Source organism: Uloborus diversus, chromosome 5 (assembly GCF_026930045.1).
Source record: "Uloborus diversus isolate 005 chromosome 5, Udiv.v.3.1, whole genome shotgun sequence".
Taxonomy (NCBI): domain Eukaryota; kingdom Metazoa; phylum Arthropoda; class Arachnida; order Araneae; family Uloboridae; genus Uloborus; species Uloborus diversus.
Window position 1 is genome coordinate 135,146,763 of NC_072735.1, and position 26,872 is coordinate 135,173,634.

The 26,872-nt window shown below is 33.2% G+C and overlaps 1 protein-coding gene across 1 annotated transcript; it reads left to right on the forward strand.

Annotated features, from left to right (window-relative positions):
• Positions 1-23,860: 23,860 nt before the first annotated feature.
• LOC129223152 (uncharacterized) lies at positions 23,861-25,313 on the forward strand. Its single transcript, XM_054857720.1, has 2 exons — positions 23,861-24,000; positions 24,080-25,313. Exons 1-2 carry the CDS (start codon positions 23,861-23,863, stop codon positions 25,311-25,313), a joined length of 1,374 nt encoding a protein of 457 aa, XP_054713695.1.
• Positions 25,314-26,872: the final 1,559 nt, after the last annotated feature.

The following is a 26,872-nucleotide window of genomic DNA, read 5'->3' on the forward strand; positions in this document are numbered from 1 at the left end:
ATACAAAAAAGTTACTTACGTGCTATACGTACCTTAAATACAAAGAAAACTGTAATTTACGAGAAACTATTAATTTTTAAACGTAGAATGAATATATTTACTCCAGAGTATGCCTAAATTGCGCATCAAAATTACGGGGAACTTGAAATTCCTAAATAAATGTTTTTAGCAGCGTTTCACATGAAAATTCAAACTATAATGTAGTCAAAACTAGTTATTTCACAAGTTTAGCTCTACTGGAGAGGAAAATGTAGGATAACTAAGCTTTAAAAAACAAATTTTTTCAATGTCGTCTTCAAATAATGATGAAGACTCCACTCTTATTTAGAAACACGCGAAACTCGTCTTCAACATATTACCATGGCCCCACTAGATGGCGCTGATGTTTAACGGGATTTGACAATTTATGACTTTTCTGTGTTAAACCGATGCAACTATGATCCGCTCATAAATCCACCAATCAATGTCAACGTTTCAAAGTTTGTTTATTTTTAATTGGACGTCACCCATTTTGACCGCAATAGGCGCTGAACGGAACCCCTGCATCCACCAATCATTGGCAAGGCAACGTAATGGAAACAGGGGTTCCCCTGTATCGCCCTCTTTGTTGCTATGAGTTTCAGTGATTGACACGGCCTATAAGAGTAAGCGAAATTTAGCGGGACCATATTACCTAGACTTTATTCACCGAAGATTTAGTTTCAAAAATTACCACATGTGCGGAAATCGAGTTTAGATCCATTTATCCCATGTTTTCTCTTAGCTCAACTGACCCTACTAAAATTAAAGTTTTGAAAACAAGCTTAAGGTTATAAAGTAAAAGGGAAACAAAACAATATTTTAAGCACATGTAGTTTGAATAGTTTGTCGTTGCTAAGTTTCAAAATATTATCAGTTTTGTACGTTTTTAGATTCTTTGATTTGTTTTAAAAATAAACTTTTTGACGCAATTTGAAAATATGATGGAAATTTGCTGATTTTTTTCAGAGTTGTGAGTAAAAAAAATAATAAGTAATATTTTTCTTATGTTTAATGAGTTCGCTATGTCGCTCAGCTTCAAGTATTCCTGCAAATATTTAAAACGAAGAGTGAATATATTTGCATTAGAGTTAAAATTTTACTGTCATGTTTCGACATATTTGATACGCAAATTGGAACCTTTAATCTGCTGTATACCGAAACGATATTTCTTTCAGAGATATATGCTGATTTTTGTTCGCTCGTCGCATCGACGAAACCCATTGAAGTGTTCCCTGTTGTGAAATTCAAAAACTTTCGAGAATATAAAGCTGAGTTTTTTCCCTCTATTTCGTCTGCCTAAACTGATATGTACTATACCGGTACATTCTTTTCATATTTTAAATGTCGAATAGAACGATATTGCTCTTATTTACTTTTGATTAAAACGTAGCTGATATTTTAAAATTTTTCAAGGAATAATGAAATGTAATACAAATGCAAACTGAATCGATGATCCTAATTTTTTTTTTTTAATTTAGATCAGACATATTACGGTTTGCTCCATTACAGCTATTTTTTTTATAATAGGGCGCCGGGTGATACTGTTGACTCTGCATCTGAAACTATACCCTTAACATCTGACCCAAATTTACAATCCAGGTTACATTAAGATAAGTTTAATGGTTTCAAAGAAGCAAGTTTTAATTCCCACTTAATGTTTATAACCATAATTTATCGAACTGGAATAAAAATGTCGAAATTGTTTTTTTTTTCCAGAAATTACTTAACCTTAAATTTGTTAATAGTTCGAAAAGTAAAATTTTAATTCACTAATTTTTCAGCAATATTTATAACTAACGTTCCTGTCATTTCATATCGTATTTTTCGCTCTTCTGCATATTTTCACTCAAAATCGAACTTAAGTGTTCTCAAAGTTATTAAAACAATCTTCATAAAAGGAGAAACAATTAAAATGCAAAACACAAATTTATGATTATTAACAATATAAATTAATTACAACTTTTGTCTCTAATGAATTCCTCAAAGAAACCACAGCAACGCCATTAATTTTCTCAAAGGCCAAAGCTATCACTTATTTGAAAGAACCTAATTGAGACCGAACCATTAACATCCATTAGCACATTAAGGTTTAAAATTGTTTTCCATAAAAAGAATAATTCGTAACTGAGAAAGCTGGAGAGTGTTGAAAAACTCGATTTGTCCTGGACAATCTTTCGCGAGAAAAACGGAAGAAAAATTTCTATTAATCACTCTCTGGGTATGTGTTGTCTTACGGCTGAAGTGTCTGGATAGGCACCACAGAGGATTAATCTTATTAATGGACCCCTTTTTTTCTGTTCTTTGCTTTAAGACAATTTTCAGAAGGAAGTAATTTATTTTTCGGCACAAAATATCAACTTTCTATTTTGAATATTAATCTTGTTTAGCTTTATAATTAAGAGCTTTTCATTTATTTTATTTCCTTTACTGATAAAAATATTTAAATAAAAAATATTATTTTTTTCGTTGTATTCTTAATTAGAATATCGTGCCCAGGCAACGAAAGTGACACAAATCGTTGTGAGAAAAACGTACTAACGTTCGATTTAAGATATGAATTTAGTGCTCTTTCTTGAAAATCGAACAAAGTTAGATTGGTTTTAGTTATCTGGTGCGTAATGTGGCGTTAAAAAAAACGATATAATCAATAGTGAAATATAGTTACAATTTTGCAATTTATTAACGAAATTATTTAAAATGCAAATTTAGACAATAAAACCTAATTAGTAATAATTACATCTAACGTTTTTTCTTTATTGTAATATTTGGAGCTAAATCCCCTATTTTTTTTTTTTTTTTTGTTGAGTTGAGTTACTTTTAGTGCCAAGGTAATTAAACACCTAACATGACGTTTGTTTTTCTTACTGTGACGGAGCAGCGATTACTTATAAGTGGAATTTTTTTCTCTTTTTTATTTTCTCCTTTCTTGTTATGATGTCGTGAAAATTTTTTGAACTTGTGAATAATTTTGGCGCAAACCGCAATACTAATACTACAATTTGTTGCTTTTTTATAAATTTTTTAAATGTGTCAAGGTATTTTCGGACGCCCTTTATATTGACCCAAGGTATCAGGGGTAAAATACCTCATACAATAATTCGTGAAAGTACAAAGTTTGGGCAGAGTGATGGACTATACGAAGGGGGACCCAAAAATAACCGGATTAGTGTTCTAAAATATTTATACATTAGTTTATTCACAAAATGTCTTTAGTATCCCCCAAGTGTTCACCCTTAGATGCAATACACTTGTTGATTCTTTTTTTCCACTGTTAGAAGCTCCCCTGGAACTCTTTAAGTTTGACCATGTCCAGTGCCCGTTTCGAAGCAGTTTTTACAACCTCTACATCATCAAAATGCTTCACTTTCAGATTTTTTTTTCATCTTCAAGAACATATAAAGATCACAGGGGGCTAGGTCTGGCGAGTACGGGGGTCAAGGAACGACTGACCACCCCGGAGAGACCAAGTAGTGGTTAATAGTGAAGGCTCTGGGTACGGGAGCGTTATCATGGTGAAGGAACCATTCATCCGATCGCCTGCGCGAGCTCCAAGTCACTCTTGTTTCTTCTAAAGTTTCGTCAATCGTGAAACGACAACTCTCGTTGATTTTTTGGCAGATTTTTTCAACGTTTTCATCATTTCGAGACGTTGAAGGGGGCTCAGAGCGAGCATGATCTTCAACATTCATACTACCATGTTTAAAGCGCCCAAACCCCTCGAAAACTTGAGTACAGCTTATGGCATCGTTCTTGAAAGCTTGTTGAAGCATTTGATAAGATATTCCGTTGCCGACTTTTCAAGCAGAAAGCAAAATTTTAAGCTTACAGTTTGTTCTTTTAAATCTGCCATAATAAGTTCGCAGGCGGAAAGCAACAACACCCAAGAAAACTAACACTACGATCAAGCGTTATAAACTAAACTGACGCCACTTGCACAGCTGGTTTGTGAAGGTCTCTACTTGAGCCATCTAACTGGAGATCACTCTACTACAACTAGGATTGGCATCGCACTATTAGTCCGATTTCTTTTGGGCCCCTCCTCGTAGTCGCTACAAACCTAACCTAAAGTCCTAAATCGTAGCTTAATTCACGACACGTCCACCATTATGGGACTAAACATCGTTTTCTTCCTATGCCTCTACTTCGATGACGTAGCGTACTCGAACCCCCCATACATCGATTGTGTGAGGTGTTTACACAATCAAAACAGGCTAGTTCATCAAAGTGAAAATTGTAGGAAAACGAGTCTAGACCCAAGACGCAGACATGTCGTTACTTAAGCTGCGATTTAGTGATTTAACCTAATCAGGTAGCGCCACGATATTGTGCTTAAACTCTGCCTAAACTGCTACTAAACGTAGCCTTCACAGTGCTGCCAGATTAGGTTTGCCCCAACTATAGTTTAAACAACAATTTTTAATTTTTAACCATCTATATGTAATAAAAACAATACAATTTAAACGTATCCCCCTCTTTTCAGTTTACACTAATTTACTAAGTATATCCTGCAGTTAATGAAATTAATTAAAGTAAAATGAATTAGCTAAAGCCTGGTTGAGTTAACTCTGATCTGTCATCTGCTACAGCGGTTGTTTATTAGAAGATGCTGCACATTTTATGGGACGAAAGAAGCTTGGAACTTAGCGTAAATTCTTTTGATTGAATGATTTTTTTTAAAGAGGATTTATTTTTAACTACAATTTAAAAGATAAATGTTACTTTTTATGAATAGTCATCGTTGTTTCAACGGATGTTTTTTGAGAAGATTGTTGATAATTTAATTGCAGACTGTTGATCTTACTGCAACGGGAATTTTTAGAGGATATTAACACAATTTATGCTTAAACTTACAGGGCTTTCTTTTAACAAGTGTCTTACACTGGGGTAAGAAATTAAGAAAATTTTCAGATTTGGTCAATTATTTCCAGAACTACTGGACCGATTTCAATGAAATTTGGTAGGAACATACATTAAAACAATACAAATCAAATAGTCATTTAAAATTTAAAATACACGCATATGGTGATAAAAAACGCTCGTTATAGTAGGATGATATAAAAAAAGCGGTTGCAAAATTGAACAAAAAAATGAGTTAGTAGGGGATATGATCCCCTGTAACAGACATATAGGCCTCGCAGTGTGACTCCTTACTTAAACTAAAGCAGTTTATGGGATCCTGGAGCAATTTTTTCCACTCGTTTAATAACGCTATACTCAGGATGTAGAGTGTCCCCGGAGGGGTATTACGAGTTGCTATTGCCCTCCCGAGAGAGTCCCAGACATGCTCTACAGGACTGGAGTCTAGACATCTGCTTGGCCAATCCATCCTGTGAATATCCTCCCGTTCAGGAAATTCGTCGAACAGAAGAATTCTATGTGGTCTTGTGTAAACATCCATTAAAATTAACTCAGGGCTAACAGCGTCCTTTAAAAGGTGAGCGTAAGCCTCCATAACCACAACGCTATGCCTCACAACTGTAACATAGCCTCTCTCAAAGACATGGAGGGGCGTGCAGCGATCCAACATGATGCCTGCCCAGACTGTCAAATCTTCTCATCCATAATGGTCAATTTCGCGGTTATTGGAGGGCAGGTAGTGGCTCCCGCTTACTTCAGCTTAGCCGACTATTATTGTCCCAAGTTCATTGGATAGAAGCAAGATTCCACTACCTACCCTCCAATATGCGTGAAGTCGACCATTATCACGGTGGTGGTTTACGGTCTGAACAGGCATCAGGTTAGGTGGCCGCACATCCCTCTATGTCTTTAAGAGAGGCTCTTTGACAGTTGCGAGGAATAGATATGTGGTCTTGGAGCCCTATGCTCACCTCTCGAGAGGCACTCTTAGTCCTGGGGTAATTTTAATGAATGTTAACGCAAGACCACATAGAGCTCTTCTGGTCGACGAATTTCTGGAAGGTTAGGATATTCATTGGTGGGTTTAGCCAAAATGATATCTAGACTCCAAACCTATAGAGCATGTCTGGGACAATCTCGGGACAGCAATAGCAACTAGCAACACCTCTCCGGGGACCATCCATAATCTGAGAACAGCGATGTTGAACGAGTGGAAACAATTATAAACTACTTCATTTCAAGTATGGAGTCACACTGCAAGGTCTTTAGGTTTGTTATAGGGAGCCATATCCTCATTAGCCCATTTTATGGTTCAATTTTGCAACCGCTGTTTCATACCATATAACTCTAACGAGTGTTATTTATGATCATGCGTGTGTATTTTAACTCTTGGACGGTTATTTGTTTTGCATTGTTTCAATGTATGTACATACTAAATTTCATTAAAATCGGCCCCGTAGTTCTGGAGATAATTGACCATATCTGAAAATTCTCTTAATTTCTTACACCAGTGTATTTTAAATTTCACTTAATTAATTAAACTTTTTTTTTTTGCTTCTCTGATTTTACATTCTTTTTAGAAGTTAAACTAAGGTATTGTTTAAATTTACAACTCGGACATCATCTGGTAGATCGAGCTTTCATAAACTACAATTATGTAGTAAATTAATAAGATAATGTTTGTAGGGGAATGTGGGGCAAAGTAATATAGCCAAGGTGACTTGGATTCTTCAAAATGAACAAATCGAAAATTTATCTTGAAAATAACAGTACATAAAGAATGATTGGTTTTATTTTATAATACGAAGAACAAAACATTGTTATATTGTTTTAAGCTGTATTAGGATTTTAGTGAGCTTAAAGTTAGCAAAAAAAAAAAAAAAAAAAAAAATCATAAGGTTTTAACAAATGCTAATATATTTTAACGTAGGTGGAACTTAAGATTAGTCATTTCTCTCAGTTCATTTGCCATCAAAGCAAAGAAAAAAAAAACTGATTAAAAAAAACTGAAATAACATATCAACAAAAATGAGTAAAGAGAAATAATTAAGAGGCTTTTATTGTATTTAAGAGGCGGAGAAAAAATAGAGTTTAATATTTTCTATTAATATTAAAATAAATCTCCATTTTGAAATGACTTTTCTTTTTCCTTTTTTAATGGTCTGCTTATATTTTATTGAACTTATTATAAAATACCTTTGCAATAATCTTTAACAAAGAAAAAAAAATGTAACATAAAAAGTCGTAAAGAAGATGAATTCGCTGCAATAAGTAATACGTGTTTATTTAATGGGAAAAAAATCTTATCAGTGAAAAAAAGCATACTTGTTTATACATTAAATCACACTTTGTTAAGTCACAATTTTTAGGTTGGGTATTAGGAATAGACCTGGTGCAGTTTTTGCTTTGTTAAATAAGTCTCACGTTACGCATAAAAATTTTTGAAAACTTCGGCACAAGGTGGAGATAGCTCCTATTTTACATGTTTTGTATTTTGCACTAAACTGAATTAAGAAAAATAAAACCTGTCATTATATTTCAGACAGAGTTAGTTCCAACCATTATTCCGTAAAATATTAAAGGTAAAACAACTGCAACGCACTATGTTTAATGAGAAAGGGAAGAGAAAAATTATTTTTGTCTTGTACTGTTTTGAGAGTGAAGTGTGAACTTGTATTAATTTCCTATTAGAACCTAGTATTATTTGAATATGATTGAAAATCTTTCCTGTTTTTGGATTATTATGCGAATTTATATAAAAAAAAGGGGACCTCCAGTGCGTAACAAATACAGTCCACTCTCTTAATCTGAACACTCCCTAATTGGAACACCCCGCTATTCTGAACGCATTTTGATGGTCCCGGCGAAACTCCATTGACTTAACATAGACTGACCCCTCTGTACTCTGAACATTCTATAATGTGAACACTTTAGCATTCTGAACGCTATTTTTAACCCCGTTCACTTACTTCCTTTCTATATGCTGAACGTGTTTACAATCAGTACTCGGGTACTCCAATATCAATCAAATTGGAAAACCTGAAATTACTTCACAGTTTTGTCAATAATTAAAGAGCATTAAGAAGAATATGAAGAGAAAAAAAAATATTTCGTGTATATTGCTGCATTTCATAAAACAATTCAGCAGAGCAATATGAGCTTGAAATTTCTGCCACTAAACTACGCATTTTAAGAATCCAACCATTGTATCAAGTAATAGTCAAGATCTTTAAAGTAAGATTACCTACGAGCAACATGCGGCTGAGAATCACTCGGAAACCTTTTCACTTAAACCAATTGGATGATAACACGTACCTTAAACAAGAATACACAATGCAAAAACATACTGTTATGAATTTTTTTACAGGTATTGTACCAATATCTGTATTGTAGTATTTTATAGTTGAATGTATCGTAAAACTTTTTAAGTTAAAAAAGAGAGAAAGAATTGCAGGAGTTAAAATCCTATTGAGATTAATTAGACATTGTACTAGCCGCCAATCCAAAATTCAGCACCTCAATATTAATACCTGGTATATCTCAATTGACAAAGTACTGTTCATTAATGTAACAAAATACATATGCATGCATTTCCAGTCCATTATGAACAACTCCATAATCTGAACCCTTTTGTTTGGTCCCATGAGTGTTCAGATTAGAGAGATTCCACTGTAGTCACATTTAGATAACATCATTTGAGGCAATGAAACGTATAGGAATGTAATTGCACTTTTCTAAGTTTTGAGTAAAACGCGTTTGTGAAATTCGGTAGAATCTCACTGAAAACTCATGCTGTATAACATCACCTGTCAGAGCAATTATTACCATATTTTGGCGTCAAACCACAGATGTCGGTATAGCTGTTTCCTCTAGTTGTCTCCAAATTTTCTGTCAGTGTGCTTGCGTTTTATGCGAGTGTTATGTTCCGCGAAAATCGGACTAAAATCAAAATTCCGTAAAATAAATCTTGAGTTCTAAAATTTTTAAAAACTTCATTTTAGTAGCAGACAAATAGATGCGTCATTATTTTGACACTTGGCTCGAAACTTTCACTGTGAGAGTTTTTTAATTGCGTTTCATCAATGTCAGTATCCTGTGTGGTTTCTCTTTCCTTTATCTCTTCTAAAAGCTCCTCTTCTGTGAACTTTGACTTGTATGAGTCTAATAACTTTGGTTTCAGTCCTGACATTCTTTTTATTTCTATTTACAAAGAAGAAAGTATTGTATTCGCAAAAAAATTTTCACTAAAAATTCGATCTTAATTTCTATTTTGCTCACCACCGAATGAATGTTGAGTTTTTTTTTCTTTCTTTTTTTCGACCCGATCACGCGTGCATATGCACCCAAGAACATATAGACGCCCGAAATATCCATTTTGACTATTCCCGAGTTAATTACAAAAGTTTTCTCACGACGTCTGTATGTACGTATGAATGTATGTGCGTATGTATGTCGCATAACTCAAGAACGGTATGTCCTGGAAAGTTGAAATTTGGTACGTGGACCCCTAGTGGAGTCTAGTTGAGCACCTCCTCTTTCGTTTGCATTTAGATGTTTCAAAAGGGGTCTTTTACACCTTTTTGGGAGGAAATCATTGTTAATTTCGATGCAACTCAAGTGGTGATATAATTTGGTGGACACTTGGCGATATATCGCCAAGTTTTGTCACCAACTTGGCGATAAATTTGGCGGTTTTTTTTTAAATTTGGTTTTAATTTGGCCTTTGTTGGTGATATTTAGAGAGTTCACTATTGAATCACATTAAAATGGCCAATAATGGGAAAATAACATTAAATTGGTGTAAAAGAAAGTCAAGTGATGCACACATCAGCTCGTTTTAAGAATCACAAGGAAACCTTCACTGGCTCAAGTTTATTATAATAGTTATTAGTATAGCAATACTTTGCCTACTTTCAGAGACCGCAGAACTTTAGACTCTAAAGCAAGGGAAAGCTTTTTCCTATTGTATACGCGCTTGTTTTTAAAATCAAAAATCATCCGCGTAAAACAAAATAAAGACTTTCAATCTTAAAGTGTTTATTTAAATCTGCATAAAATAATCCCACGAAAAATGAAGGTGTACTGTGTGAGCTCTTACCACTTTTTACTTCTAAATGCTGCATATTGTATTAAAATATATTTGGATTTGCTTAGGCAGAAGCAGGCTAACATAGTATTAAATATTAAAAATCAACGAGAGTTTTTTGTGATTCCAGAAAGCTTTTAAAAAGTGAACCCTTTCATTTTTTGCAACGCGATTTTCATTTTCATGCTTTTATTGTGTCTGTTCGAACCATAAATAAAATTCATAAATTTCTTTGGGAAATATAGCAAATATATAATAGGACTCTTCTACGTCTCAATTCGCAAAATTATACAAGAACAGAGGGATTAAGTGTTACTTCGAAACATCTGTATGCAATTTATGTAATTCAAAATACTGTTGTTTCTCTTAATTTATAATGATGCATTTCCTTAAATTAGAACATCATTTTCTCTCGAGCATTTAAGATAAATTCAGCAGAATTATTTATTAAACAAACAGCAAGCATTTATTAGGTATCCCCATTTCTACTCTTAAAGAGCCATCTGAGACGAAACATTAAGTATTGTTTATTTGGTATTATAGGAGAAAGCATCTTCAGTTTTGGAGATGAAACCGCAAGAATCATTAGCTTGTTAGAGCCTTACTCAGTTCTTTCTTTTACTGGGAATAATCATTCATTAAGTCTACCGTTTTGATAATATTTTTAAGCTAATAAGTATAGTGTTTTAAAAGATTAGATTAAGAACATTTTACTTTTGCTTTAATATATGACAAGGCTACCATAACTAGATTAATGTTATGATTTTTTTAAGATCCGTTATTTAACAAAACGAACTGCTCTGTGCATCACATGACTTCCTTCTAGTCCAATTTGGTGTCATTTCCCAATTGCTGGCAATTTTAATGTGATTCAAAAGTTGATTCTGTAAATATCACCAACAGTGGCCGAATTAAAACAGATTTTTATAAAAAAAATGCCGAATTTATCGCCAACTTGGCGACAAAACATGGCGACCAAAAGACTGGCGATATATCGCCACGTGTCCTACAAATTATAACATCACTTGAGTTTACATCGAAATTAACAATGATTCCCCCCCCCCCAAAAAAGGGGGTAAAAGACCCTTTTAGAAACACCCGAATACAACCAAAAGGAGAGGTGCACAACTTGACCCCACTAGGATTCTACGTACCAAATTTCAACTTTCTACGACATGCCGTTCTTGAGTTACGCGACATACATACGCACATCCGCACATACATACATATGTACATACAGACGTCACGAGAAAATGTGTTGTAATTAACTCGAGAATCATCATTATGGATATTCCGCGTGTCTATAAGTTCTTAGGCACGTATCCACGTGTGTTCGAGAGGAAAAAAAGCTCAACATTCATTCGGGGGCGAGTAAAATGGAAATTAAGGTCGATTTTTGAGTGAATTTTTTTTTTTCGCGAATACAGTACTTCCTTTTTTGTAAAAGGAAGTGAAAAGTAAGAAAATAAAGGGAAAGTCTCCAGATCTCATCCCCCTAAAAAAGTAAAAATCAATATTAAATGAAAAAATACTTCTTTTGCAACAAAGTAACAATGGTAAATAACGGAATTTTGCAAAAAATAGCTAAGTGATTGCACATACGTATTTCGCGTAATCCGAGAAAAGCTTAGCTGATGACTTTTCATTTCATTGCATTAAAAAAGGGGTTTATTGATTACTTTGTTTACTATTGTAACAAGAATCAGTAATTTGTTATTTAACTCAGTTACTTCAATAATGTTCTCGAGTCAATATGCATAATGCTTTAAAATGTTGTATTTAGATGATTATATTTACACTCTCTAGTAGTAACTGTGCTTTAATAGTAACCGTGTTTACTCTAATAGTAACCGTATAAAAATTCAATATCAAAAAGGCACGTTTTTTTATTTTTAGAGAAGTGTAGTTAAATAAATTAAAAAAAAAAAAAACCCGAAGGTATGGACAAGCTCTCAAAGCACTTTTTTTTCTAATAATGATTTATGACACATTTGCCATTTTATCCATCCAAAGTTCTCAAAAGTATTGCGACTAAATTCTCAATTATATTGTAGCTATGGATAATTCGTGCTATGAAGTTATCTTTATTTGAAACAGAAACACGGAAAACATGTTGTGTCAGCCAGCACTGTAAAAAAAGAAAAAAAAAAAAAAAACTGAAACATTCCTTGAAAATATTAGGCTGCTGGAGTGCGTAATTTCTTCCAGTAACATACAAAGCTTTTTGCTAAAAGTCAGTAATCTTCCTTAAATTAACCAAGAATCTTCTTGAAGAATTAAGAAAACTTAGTAATGTTAGTAATTAGCTTGGCGCCTTTCCTGATTTACTAAGAAAGCTTCTCAAGAAAATATGGCTAAAGCTATAACAGAAATGCAAGCAAACATTAAACAGCATATTTGCTTGTAAAACTATAATATCCAGAAATATCAATTCGCCATTGCTTGGAGTTCAATCAATCTAGAAGCGTGGGAACTAAAACATCTACTACAAAATCAAAATATATTTTCAACCTCATGAAACTTGCAGCAATTCAGAATTTTTTTTTTCCATTTATTCAGATCGGTTTTACGGGAAAGCCGTGAAATCGAGGAACGTTGTCCAGAATTAATCTGTGAAATTTCGGAATTTTCCTAATGTGAGACCCTTGGATCAAAATCCACCCAAATTTTCTCAGCTGAAATTATCCTTTTTTACTAAAATGATTCCTTTTTGTAAGAAAAGCCACTAATTAAAATTTCAAATATTCAGCTGTGTGAAAAAAAAATGATTTCATTTATCCACAAAATCATGTGAACTTTGGGTTGAAAGTAATTAAAGTGCGTAGAGTAGAGAGAAGGGGTTCATTCCTTAATTTATTAGCTTTAAATCATGCGGAGAATAGTGTAGCGTTAAAAATGTATGTACGTGTAAGGACTCTTGAGAACTATCCAAAAATGTTCGCATTAGTGATTTCATAAAACGAAACTGATTAAAATATATTCTCTTTCTAGAAAATGATACACATAATGTGTGTAAATATGAATCAGTTTCATTGACTGAAACTCTTTATAACACAAAATTGAATTAAAATCACATTGTATGTTTCATAAGAATAAGCTATTGAAAATGTCAATTTAATAATGATAAAAAAATTTTAAACATCAGTTCAACCATATATATTTCTACTTGAAATATACCGTCCCTTTACAATAAGCTAATACATGCTGAACTTTCAATAACAGCTAAAGCTGCCATTTAAATAACAGAAATTTGAAATTCACAAAACGAAAGATACTTTGAAGTTATTACTTGAAACAATTACTTCTCGCCCTGAATGTATGTTACGCATCAAAAACGAAGGTTTCTATTACGCTAAATATGTGAAGCATAACCGTCAATTCCATTTCCTGAATTACACTTAGGAATAGCAGTAATTTTCGAAATAACAGCGTAGAGGCCGCTCCAGATGTGAGATAGATTTAGTTAGGATAAAAGCAGTTTGGTAAATTTCATAAATGATGGTGTTATTACTTTTGGGGTAAGTGTTTAATCAACTATAATAGTTGCATTGTTAAGGAAATTAATTTCAATATGTATCACGGTTTGAATATTTTGAACTTTTAAAAGGTATTACATCCAAAAGATTTCAGTTCTTAAAAGTCTTTTAAGAAAAGATCTATCACAGATCTACAGAGTGACAAGAAATAACTTCGACACACATAATACACCATAACTTTAATGCTAATGAAATTATTACGACCAAACTTCAAAATATATATATGAATATATTATTCTGTTTAACATATTTACAAATTTTCAAAGTTGCTAGCTTTAAGATTAATACAGAGTTTTAAACATGTCACAAAATTTTCGGCTCTGGGCCACAACTCACTTACTGATATTTTATCCAATCCCTTGTAAAAGGATTTTTTTAGGGACGCCAAAGTTTCAGAAAATTTAGCACACAACCTTGTCTTCAGGGCCTTCGTACACTGTTGAAGTGCGTCAACGACCCCAATCCACCCCCCCCCCCCGCCGTTTAGCATGGAATATGTACCAGGGGGGAAATATCACTTGTTTTTGTTGATCAGGGGATAAAATTAGTCAAGAAACATATCGCAAACGCATTTTGAAAGATGTTGTCTTACCTTGGTCGCAAAAGTTCTTTAGAAACAAAAGCTGGACCTTCCAACAGGATTCCACACCTGCTTACAGAGCTAAATGCACTCAAGACTGGTGCAAGACACATGTTCCGGACATCATTGGAGCTCCAGAATGGCCACCGTATTCCTCAGATTTGAACGCTATGGATTATTCTGTTTGATCCATCGTGGAGACAAGTGTGTGTGCTAGACCTCAAAAAATTTTGGCATCCCAAAAAAGAAATCCTGATGCATAGGATAAACTAATCCTAAAGGTAGGCACTTTGAAATTTTGTAAATATATTCGACGAAATAATGTATTCATATTTATTTTGAAGTTTGGCCAAAATATATTCATTAGCATTAAAGTTATGGAATATTATGTGTGTCTAAGATATTTCTTGTCACCCTGTAATATGGCCTTCGCAAATTGAGGCTTTACCTTGAAAATAGGTACATCTGTTCAAGGTAATAAAGAAAGGTGATCGGTGGTTATTTTAGTTGGATGACTAACAGCAGTTTTGAGAAACTTTTCTTTATTTAAATCTGTGCATTTAATGCGCCACTTTTTTACTGGACTCTCCAAATGTTATAAATTTTGTCAAGGTCAAGAATCGACGTACTATAGCAAAGTTATACAGGGTGTCTCAGGGGTGTTTAGTGGGTGTTTATACAGGGTGCTTAGCCCGCTTCCAGATGTCTAAGTTTCTATTCCTAAATGCTGCATCTTTTTATCAAATAACCATTACTATGTGAGAATTTTGATACGCAGTTTCTCTCTAGATGTGGGTACCTTAGCCTCCACGATACGAAGCTGCACAAGCTTCATTCCGTCAAAATTATTCAAAATAAGTATAAGGTAGTGAAAAGCAAAGGGATTAAGCGGTGAAATTAAAAGATGAAAGCCTATCTAGGACCTTATTTTTAAACGCGTTTTACTCAAAACTTGAAAATGTCCACTTACATCCCTTTGCTTCTCACTGTCTCATATGTACTCAAGATATCTTAAACATGCTACATAATCAAATGACATGGATGCTGTTTTGCGCTTGAGAGACCACCCCGTTTCTACTGCGTCACTCACCCGGAAAATTAGGATAATAATAACCCGTCTGGTATATTTTACAGTCTACAACATTTTAGAGTTAGTATCCTACTCAGTACTACCTTATACATACGCAAAGGACTCATTTCATTGTCTCCAAGACTGACCACGAATTTAAATTGAAATGTGCTATCTTTACTAATAATAAAGCTGAAAGTCTCTCTGTCCGGATCTCTGTGACGCGCATAGCGCCTAGACTGTTCGGCCGATTTTCATGAAATTTGGCACAGAATTAGTTTGTAGCATGGGGATGTGTACCTCGAAGCGATTTTTCGAAAATTCGATTTTGTTCTTTTCCATTCCAATTTCAACATTTTTCCAAGCAAAATTATCATAAGATGGACGAATAAATTAACAAGTTATCGTAACATGGAACCGTAACATGGGCAAGCCAATTTTCCAGAAATTCATCATACATTATTTGTAAATATACAGGTGAACCAAAAGACATTTAAATTTTCTACTACGGGCAAAGCCATGTGGGTGCCTGTAGTGCTTCATAAAACATTAACATTTTAGTTATCCATTGATTTTTTGAAAGTTTCTTTTTTTACACTAGCTTCATTGTTAGAAGATTGCAAAGCTAATTAAAAACAAATGTTTAATTTTTTTAGTACATTAAAAAAAAAAGGGTTTTACAAAGGACATTTTATTTTCTTTATTGGTTTCCAAGAGTTTGAAAGAGTCATATCACTTAACAAATCATTTAAAGAATAAAATAGTGTCGATGGTTTTGTATTATTTCTTAACGTTCAATTCATTCACTAATGAATTATTTTGATTCATGAATTTTTTCTACAGCTCTTAAAAACAAGATCATCTCTTTTCCTTTTATGCTAAACAAAAATGAGACAAACATGTAGTTTTTTGAGTTAAGCTAGTTTGTTCATATAAACTAAACGTTTATAGTGGAATAGTTAAGTTTTACTTCTAACTACTAATACCAAACATGGAGAATAATATTAAATACCTTTCATTGCAGAAGAAAATCTTTCCGCTTAACACTTTGTTAAGCGATTGATTCATAATTTACCGCAACTGTCATTTTTTGCCAAAACAACAAATACATTATCTTTGATCATGAAATTCATGCTAAATACTAACTTGTCTCTAATTTAATTTTCCTCTTCATAATTAAGATTATTAAAATTCAAATGCTATTTCCTTCACTTTAGTATATTGCTGTAATACATACCTGGGGCACTTGGCGGTCACTGCGTGTCGCTGGTTACAATAAGGATATGAACCCACAACATTAATTTCGAAAAAAAAATGCAAATTAGTTGTTCAAGAAAAATATGTGCAAGTGAAATTAAGAAGATTTAGATATATCATATTATTTGCTTCATTTATAATATACCTAGTATCTAACTTAAAGGCTCTCTTTTTCTAGAATGCTTGAAGACATTCGAAAGAAAAAGCTGATAATAGAAGATCTTCTAGTACTAAAAAAAAGGAAAAAAAAACTTTTCTTTCTACAATCTCGATTTCAATCTGGTACCTGAAGGTTATGCTTTATCTCAAATGTCGTAAAGTTGTAAGAAAACTGGATGAAATGCGAAAGTAAAATTGGCCGTAAGAGAATAGAATAGAAAGAAAAGGGAACTGAATTAATGTGAAGGTATGGGGCGGAGCAACTCTTCTCTGAGATAATAAGACAGTCTCTTGTAATAAATATGGAGAAAGGGCGTGATTACTGGTATGGTGGTTCAGGAACATCAAGAATAGTGAATAAAAGTAGTTTTCTCTTTCTGTTAGCACCAAATGGCTCTCACATCTCAAGAAAGTATAGAATGTTCTATTAGAAGTTGAATTGCTACGCGTTACTAAATTTTGCTTTTCTTCAAAGCAGAAAGGAACTTCAACGATCCTGGCTAATAGGAAAAAATGAGCAATGAAGTTTCTTGCACATTTTTATAAGCATAAATTAATGTGTTATACTGCATTTATTTCAATTTATTGTTAGTTTTTTCCATTATACCAATACCACAAAAGTTCCGCATTAAAATGATTGCATATACACATGTTAAGTTTTCGAAATGTTTTCTTTAAAAAAATCTGTATAAATCCAACTGCATTTTTAAATTTTAAAAGATATTGAAAAAAAGAAGACACATAAAATGAATGGTCACCTGGAACGACGTTGCTCGGGATTTTGTCTTAAAAATTCGTTTTTAGGTGAAATAATGTTGATTGGTTCAATAAATTTTTATCCCTTGAAGGACACCGTTTGTTACAACGGAACAACTTCGGATGGGACATTTGTTTGACAGTTCTTTTTTTTTTTAATTTAACAGCGCACACAGAAAAAACGCTCTCCTGTAAAATTTGTATTTTCAAACATCCAACGTTGTTCTATGTGACCATTCAAATAGTTTTCTTTTTTAGAGAGTTAACTGTCAAAAATCATGTAGCTATTTCTTTACAACTAAATCACTACCTGTTTTAAAATTAGAGGAGGACCGCTTTAACTATTGTTGCTAAATTTAAAAATGCTGTGTGGAAAGTAACTGTACATAATTTTAACGAAACATTCTTTTTTCAGTATCAACAAAACGAATAAATAACTTATTTTTGAATGTGCTTCTTTGAAAAATATTTGTATAGACGAATTTATACTGTAAAAACTCTTTGCAGCGATAACCTATACAACGAAATAACCATTTAAATGAAATAATTTTTTCGTTCCTTTTTAATTACTACTACGTTATGGGAACTCTATTTCAACAAAATCTCCACTACAATGAAATAAATTTGCGGTCCTTCTCAATTTCATTGTAAAGTCATTTCACTCTATAGCATAATTCATTAAATATATACTTTTAAATTTGGATTTTATATTATTTCTTTTTAACTTTGGTACCTATAAGGTTTAATGATATATTAAAAATTATCTTTCAGACACAGTAAACAAAATATCAAAACCAAAACAATACATAATCATTTTAATAAGCAAAATAAAAGTGGAAACTGCTGGTGTTTAAAAAATTGCAATCAAGCATTTAATCTAGATTTAAATTGCAATTTACGAAAACTTCAATCTTAGTGCTGTCCATTAGCGCCCCGAACACAACATTTCAAGAGAGGGAAAATTCTCAATATACTTAATAAATTACCGAATTTCACTGAATGATATAATACCAGTATGCAAAAATACCAACATGAGAAGAGACATTTGGTATTATGAAAAAGAGAATAAAAAAAAAAGAATTATTGCAAAATTGCAGTACTCGTTTTAAAAATTCTGAATTGTCTGTCAAACTATGCCAAACAAGAAACGTTTAAGAGGTCACAGTGACCTCCCATCGGAATGCTGCTATTGCTGTGCTCATGTTAGGTAAGTAATTGTTTTTTGAAATATTCAGCCCAATATTTGTCACTATCTTACCTGCTTTTCTAAGTGTCTTTCTGTTCTCTCAAAATTTGCACTCAATTTTGCAAGTTCTTAATGTATAATTTATTATTATTTTTTTTATAAAAGTCTATTCTTATTGGTATCCATTTTATTTATGTTTCAATTGACAGGTTTTAAATTGTTACTCGTTTGAACCAAACTTTATTCTTATTGCTAACTTTTGACGTTTCAGTCGCTTTTCTTTCTCCGTGTTTTTCACTAAATTGCAATTGACATGTAAAACTGAAACTTGTTCATTCACAAAAATATTTTATAGCACAACTCCAGAATAACGAAAAATGCTTGTGTGTTGGAGTGCGTGCTTATATACCTATTTCTATGTTACGTGTGTGTGTGTGTGTGTGTGTGTTTGCTTATATACTTATTTCTGTGTGATTTTTCATCATGTGGTAGAAATATTTCTCGTTTTTGTCCTGAGGCACAACTTTAAAACTCTTATCAGAGCAAATAATAATAGCTGGAACAGTCGAAAGGAAAGAGAGTTGTACCATTTAAAAAAATAAACAATTAAATTAAGAACATTTTTTGTTTTTATATCAGAAACAAAAATGAAGATTAAACGTGAAATCATATTGTGTCGGATATTACCAGTAGTACGTTAATCTACTGTATTATCCATACAAAAAAACGTAACATATGCAAACATATTGCGAGAAATTTCAGAAACATGTTTCAGGGTTTCTAGAAACCCTTATTTCAATGTTGAGAAGTTTAAGTTCTTAAAACTAAATTCATCTGTCAAAAGCCAAAATTTGGATGTAAAGTCTCTTGTCAGACTGCTTTGCATTCAAAAGCTCACACTTTTTTTACACTTGAAAAGTAGCTCTTTGACACCCCCAAAACACGTATCTGCTACTTCTTGCAATAATTGTGCAATAATTACCTTGATTTTTATGTTTCCTTCGTTTTTTACTTTTATTTTTGCACACATAGATATTAACTCATTTATTTTATTATTATTTAAATTTTTCAGTATTTTAACGAATCAAAGTTAGACATTAGTAATGTTATGAAACGTTTGCAGTACGATTAAAAGTTACACACGATTAAGTAAAATAAAACGTGAGAAAGAATATGTTCACACATTATAACGTACGAAAGACACGTAACATATAGAAAGTACGAAACAAACTTTGAATTTATTCAATCTTTAAGTAAAATATCTTATGGCATTATAAAAGCATATAAAATCTTTCACGAAGTACAAAAATATCACTCTAACTGTTATCTTCCTGCCATGATCTATCAACTATTTCATGTCAAACTTAAAATTTGGAATAATCGTTTTTGAATACATCAGAATAGATTGGATATGTAGAAAATGTTCTTTGTTCATGTCGAGATCAATGCAAGGGTTGACAAGATGAATAAAGTGTCATTTGAATTTCTTTGAAGAAAACTATAAATTTGTAACATATTTCTATTACATTTTCAATAAAAAACATATTTGCAAGAAATCTACAGCACTGCATCACGTTAAAAATTTTAACACAGGGAAGGAAACGTAAATGACGTACAGGTTAAGCTGTAGTGTACAAATTTCCTCTTGTACCACCGTAGATTCTTCTCATGTTGCATTGAAAAATAAATATGATTTAGAACTAGTTTTTCAGTTTGGCAAGAAATGCCGTATATAAATGAACCTCAAATGCTGAACTTGTATCTCTGAGATACACCCTGTCTTTCTATACTTAAAAGCCCGTCTATCATCTTGGATCTCTTAACCCACCTATTAACTAAACACGGTGGTTTAACATTAGCGTATTAAAGGTCATGAATACGACAGCGAAATCGTAATGCACCAAAAATAATACGACACCTCCTCGTTTCGTTTTAGGAAATTGTACCAGAATTATTGCAAATGGGTGCTTAGAAAAATGTACAAAAAGGTTCATTTCTAGTTATTTAACACATTTCTCTAAAACATTTAATGTAAAATGTAGATGTTTTACTTCCTTTATATCACGTTTCTTGCAGATACATGCTTAACAATGATTTTTTTTTTTTTTGAGGTAACCATCTAAATGCTGCAACAAATTTGAATATTACGTTAACCATGGTTTCAAAATCAGAGATGTTATCAACTCTACATTAACCTTTTTTGAAACATATCTTATTTTATTCACATATGAGGCAGTGAGAAGAAAAAGGATGTATGTGACAAAATTAAAAAGAGGAGGTAACCAAGATAGGATAACCTCTACAACACTTTGGGGCAAGAAATAGTACTAATGATTCAAGTAGGTGCTGCTGTAAAGCATTATTTAGAAAAAAAATAATGAAAGTCAACCTGGGGTCTGAACTTTGAACGCGATATACTCGAAACTTTTCAAAGTCCACTGACAGGTAGTTATCAAAATAATGGAAACACTTGGAAAAAAGTTTTGGAATCGCTACTCTGCCGTAAATGTTCTGTTTATAAAGGTGCTCTTCTAACTTTAATCGCTCACACTGGTGACTCTATATGGCGATCGAGTAAATGGTCACTTTTGCTGCGGTTTTCGTTTTATAGACATTACAATCCACTTCAATACCCGTCGGTTTATTTCACTGAGCTTCTCTTTCCGTCCACTATTTTGCTTCGCTGAGCTTGTCTTACCGCGCTGTGTGTATGCTGTCATGACATTAGATACTGTATTTTTAGATGCGGCAAAAAGTTGAAGTGTTTCAGTTACACTTGCTTTAGCTAGAAGTGCTCCAACAATTTGGTATCTTTTAAAAGTTGAGAGGTCCGACATTTTACGTGCTTGAAAAAAATCCAAGACTTCCAGAGTTTCCGTTAAACCACCAAATAGTACCAGAATATGTACATTGGTATTTATAAAATAAAACAGATATCTAATTTTATTCCTTATTACTTACAAAGCGCATTCAAAAATGTCACTTGCATTCTCAGGTGTTTCCATTATTTTGATAACTACCTGTACATCCCTTTGCTTCTCACTGCCTCATATATCTTATTTTAAACACAATCTTATTTAAAATATCAATTTGGGTACAAGTTGCAATAAAAAGTTTTAAACCATATCACATATTTAGCGCACATCATATTCGCGGCTATTATAAATACACTGTTTGTACTAAACTAAAAGAAAATCATTGCTCACAAAAAAATATTTATCATCATACTGCTTCAATAAAGCATTTTACAAAATTACATATACAAGGATTTCTGACATTTTTCAGGATTTGTGGTTTTAGTTTCAAACGAAAATATTTTCTTTTGTAAAGTAAGAACACACCAAATGGAACAAATAAACAATTCTCATATATATATCAAAAGCATGCACTATATTTCGTCCAGAACCTCATGTTTTATTCAGAATTACGTTAGCTTTATCTGTCATTTAAAATCCACTTTCCATCTACAATTTGAATTTCAGCAGAAGAAAATACTATGAATTGCGGTAAACTTGCTTCAAAGTAGCCTTATGCCATGTCAGTAAAATTCTTCGGGGATTTCTTTCCAGGGCTTTATACAGCATGAAAGAACAATAACAATTTATGGTAAAATGTAGGGAAAAGCTTAACTATTGACAGACCCCTGGAGGGATATTCAAAGTATGTCACGTGTAGAGGTTACTCACCTTAATGATGGAAGCACATATAAAACCACTTTACCTGTTTTTTAGTTCCTTAACTTCAAGAAATATTTTTTAAAGTAACAGATAGATTGTATTGAGTAGAAAAGTCAATGTACAGAGTGTTTATAAGGTCCCACATTGATAATGGTCATTTATTTCTAAAAGCATTTAAAATTTCTATACAATTAATTTTTTTTATATTTTTCCCTTATCGCATCGCGTTTTTCAGATATTGGTACATAATTTCAGACATGTTGGGGAATAGGGCGAAAGTTGAAATAGTTGAGATAATTTACCTTTTTGAAAATAAACGAAGCAAAATTTGTTTCGAATATTACAGTACAAAATAAGGCTATTTTACTGAAAATGGCATTAAAGTATTATATTTTATTTTTGGCAGTAAATTTGCCTCTTAAAAAAAGGAAGATCATTTTAACTGTTATTTTTGATGGGGAAAAATGAAAAATACTTCTTTTTTTCCAATGAAATATCTTATATTTGATTATAAAAGTTATTTTTCATAAAAATGAATGAGTAAACAAACGGATCAATGAATAAATAAGTAAATGTATACTAAAAAATAAAATAATCAATAAAGGAGAAAATTAATGTATCAGAAAAACAAATTAGTTAATAAAATAGTAAAGTAATAAGAAAATGAAGAATTAAATAAGAGAATTATCAAATGTAAGAATAAAAATGAGTTAATCAATTAATGAAAACGTGAGTCATTTGAGTCATTTAATTAATGATTGAATCGGTAAACGAAATGAACTATTTCACTATCCCGCGTGTACTATTCAGTATAAAACATTTATACTGAAATTTAGTTTAATATTAAATAAATAAATACTGCCATCAATATTGGTCGGTCTCAATAAATGTTTATTTTTATCTTTTTATCAATGTATAATATATATATATATATATATATATATATATATATATATATATATATATATATATATATATATATGGTGAACCTACCTTATTTCGTGACATACCTTACTCTGTGATACGAAACATTTATTTTACCACGGAGTTAGGTAGGTTGTGTACACTTAATTTGACATGTTCCTCATAGATGGCAGGGTGTTGTCCAAACCCAGGCAAAGCTTTGGAGGTCTCCGGCAACTGGTTTATTGTGTAGCCATTTTGTCAGTTAGAAGAGAACAGTGTGCACGTGGTGTGACTCCTTGCAATAATTAATGTAAGTTTTTATATGTAATCTCTTAAGAAAATTAATATTTCTTACACTAATATTTAAATTAATACTATAATGAATGTGGTATTTACATTAGTTTCTTGTTTTTGTGTGTAATAATCATAACGGAGGCTTACAAAAACACAGTTATTTCTTATGAAATTTTGCTACTTTCAGACAGATGGCGCCTATTTACAGCAAGCTAGCCGGTGGGAAAAAAGAGAAAGGTGGGAACAAACGGAAGAAATACTCAAAGGAAACACTTCAACTCGCAGTGAGGAAGGTAGTGGATGAAAATTGGTCAGTGTACAAGTCTGCAAAAAAAATTTTCATCCCATGGAGCACCTTAAAAGACTACATAACACGCTGTGAAGGTGACAGTGACAGTGTGGATGTGAGAAAAGTGGGGAGACCGTTTGCTCTAGGCCCAGCAACTGAAATTTCGTTAGTGAAATTTGTCATTAATATGCAGGAGCTTGGGTTTGGTTTGACGGTCAGTCGAATCAGGCACATAGCATACTCCCTTGCTGAGAAGGAGTGTGCTTCAAACAACAAACCGTTTCCATTCAGCGACAAGAAAAAAATGTGCCAGTTGGAAGTGGTGGCGTGAGTTTCGTCGCAGATACAATTTAGGCCTAAGAACACCCGAAAATTTGTCCCAATATCGGGCAAACAATTCTAATAGGGTGTTACTCAATGATTTCTACGACAAACTCTCTGAGGTTTATGGAAAGTTTCCAGAAGGCATCAAACCTCAACAAATTTGGAACTGCGACGAAACGGGGCTGTGCTACGTTGTGAAGTCTGGACGAGTTGTTACAAGAATAGGCAAGAGGTTCGTCTATAATCGAGTAATTGCTGACAAGGCTGAAACTCACACCGTTTTACCTTGCATCAATGCCGCAGGTGAATTTGGACCTACTCTACTGATCTTCAAAGGCGCTAGAATGATTGATGGTTTGAAAATTGGGGCGCTTCCAAATGTAACAGTTGCAGTGTCTCAGAGTGGCTGGATAAACTCAGAGTTATTTCTGATGTGGTTTCAAAAATTTGTCCAGGGGATTTCCTCAGCAAGGCCTGCGGTGCTATTAATGGATTCACATGCGAGTCACATAACTCCTGAAGTCATTGCAATGGCTTCAGAGAATGATATCATAATTGTAACATTTCCTAGCCACACAAGTCATTTGCTACAGCCTTTGGATGTAGCAGTATACCGGCCTTTGAAATTGGCTTGGCAGAAACACCTGAGGCAGTTTCAAGGAGGTAATCCGCTGAGAAGACCAGGAAGATTCGATTTCCATGGGATGTTCAGTCCCGCTTTTCTGGAAGCATTCAGCAGAGAAAATATCATTTCTGCATTCTGCAAGGCTGGTGTTTTCCCACTAAACAAGATGAAAATTCCTGATGAAGCCCTGACAACAAACGTGGATAACAGGTGTATGGATGAAAATTCCCTGTCAGTCAGCAATGCACCTGCTACAAAGGAAGGCATCGATGATGTGTTAAAACTACCTGATTTTACAGCACGTGCTCCAAAACCTGCAAGGAAGAGGCGTGATCCATCAGCTGCAGTTCATCTTCCAGGGGAGAAATCATGTGGTAATACTTCCACCGCCAGTACCAGTTCCAGTACTAGTGACACTACCAAATCCTGTGTCAGTGCCAGTACCAGCAGTTTGGTTAAAGCCAAAAAGAACACCAATAAGAGCAAAGGTGAAGCTGAAGATGAATGGTTCTGCCCCAACTGTAATGAAAGTTACTACAAAGGACATAACAAGAGCCCATGGATCCAATGTTGTTTTTCTTTAAATTGGTATCATGAAAGTTGCCAGGCAGTTGACTCAAAAAATCCACCAACAGTGTTCATGTGTAGTGTATGTGCACGTAATGAAGAAAATGACAGTGACAGTGATTAAGTCATTACCACGAAGTTAGGTACACTGACTCACGGAATAAGGTAGACTATCACGAATTTAGGTACATGTGATACTTTTTTGGAAAATAATTAAATTACATTATATTATCATGTATTAATTCTGTTTGATGGTTTAATAATTAAGAATAAAGTTTACTATGTCTATGGAAAAAATATCAAGTCAATAAATTCAGAAAAAATTATCGATTATACTGTTTGAATCCTTAGTATCACGAAATTGGGTAGGTTTACCCTATATATATATATATATATATATATATATATATATATATATATATATATATATATATATATATATATATACTTACATACAACAGAATATTAAAACGTGAGTAAGTTTTCATCTTAAAGTATCTGCTTGAATAGACTACAACCGCTACTTTATTCGCTATAAATAGAGTAAATATTTAAACAGTTCACCTTGCCCCACATTCCCTATATAATGCTATCCCCAAAAACTCAAACCGTCTATGAAAAAAAAAATCACAAATGCTCCAAGGCTGGGGTCTTGAGGGTCGACTATCCAGAACATATGTTACTAATCCTTATAGGACAGATTATATCCATATAACGACTGTTGTGATCAAACTCTCAACCCCCATATGGTGAATTCTAGATGCACAAGAGCCTGGAACGAAGTTTAAAACCGTTTTAATATTTTCAGAACTCCGAATGGTTCTCCCGCAGAAGTGTATTATTATTTTGAGGAAAGAAAAAAAAAATGAGGTAATAAAATATAAAAAATTTTATATATAAAAGTATATATGTTTAAATATAAAGCGATTGTATTACATTTTTTATTAGTGCAAGACTTTATAAACTCTCCGATACGAATATTAATGAATGCAAAAACTACGAGAAAGCAATGCGCTTGTCTATGCAAATTCCTACTCGTGAAAATTTTAAGAAATTTATAATTAAGTTTGCGCACATACCTTGCTCTCCTTGCGCTTTTATTATTACTTTACCTGTGTAGGTGTTGTTTTAGTTGTTTTATGCAAAAAATGTCAATAAAGGCTAAAATGTATTCGGAAAAAAATCAGAAATTAAAAAAAAATTAGTTTGAATTTTGACATCTTGAATTCAAATTATGTTTTTCGCAATCACGAGTGTGTGTATGTAGGCGTGTGTGTTTGTGTGGGGGGGGGGGTATGTGTGTTTGTGTGTAGGGGGTATGTGTATGTGTGTAGGCATGTGTGTTTGTGTGTAGGGGGTATGTGTATGTGTGTAGGCATGTGTGTTTGTGTCTGTGTGCTGGCATAAGTGTGGGGGTAGTTGTGTATATGAATGTGTGTGGGGGGGGTATGTGTATGTGTGTGTAGGCATATGTGTTTGTGTTTGTGTGCAGGCATGAATGTGTAGGTAGTTGTATGTATGTGTTTGTGTGTATGTGTTTGTGTGTGTGTTTGTGTGCGTGTGTGTGTAGTTGTGTATGTATGCGCGTGTGTGTAGGACATGGATGCAACCTGGAGACGGCTTTCGCTATAGGAGCAGCATCGTGAGGACCCGGTCGACGGTGATGCTGCAGAGGTTGGCGGC

Excerpts from the sequence above, each read along its gene's own strand:
- LOC129223152 (XM_054857720.1), top strand. The coding sequence starts at position 23,861 with ATGCAGGAGCTTGGGTTTGGTTTGACGGTCAGTCGAATCAGGCACATA. Across the intron at positions 24,001-24,079 it reads TGCCAGTTGGAAGTGGTGGC|GGTGTTACTCAATGATTTCT; the intron begins GTGAGTTTCGTC and ends CAATTCTAATAG.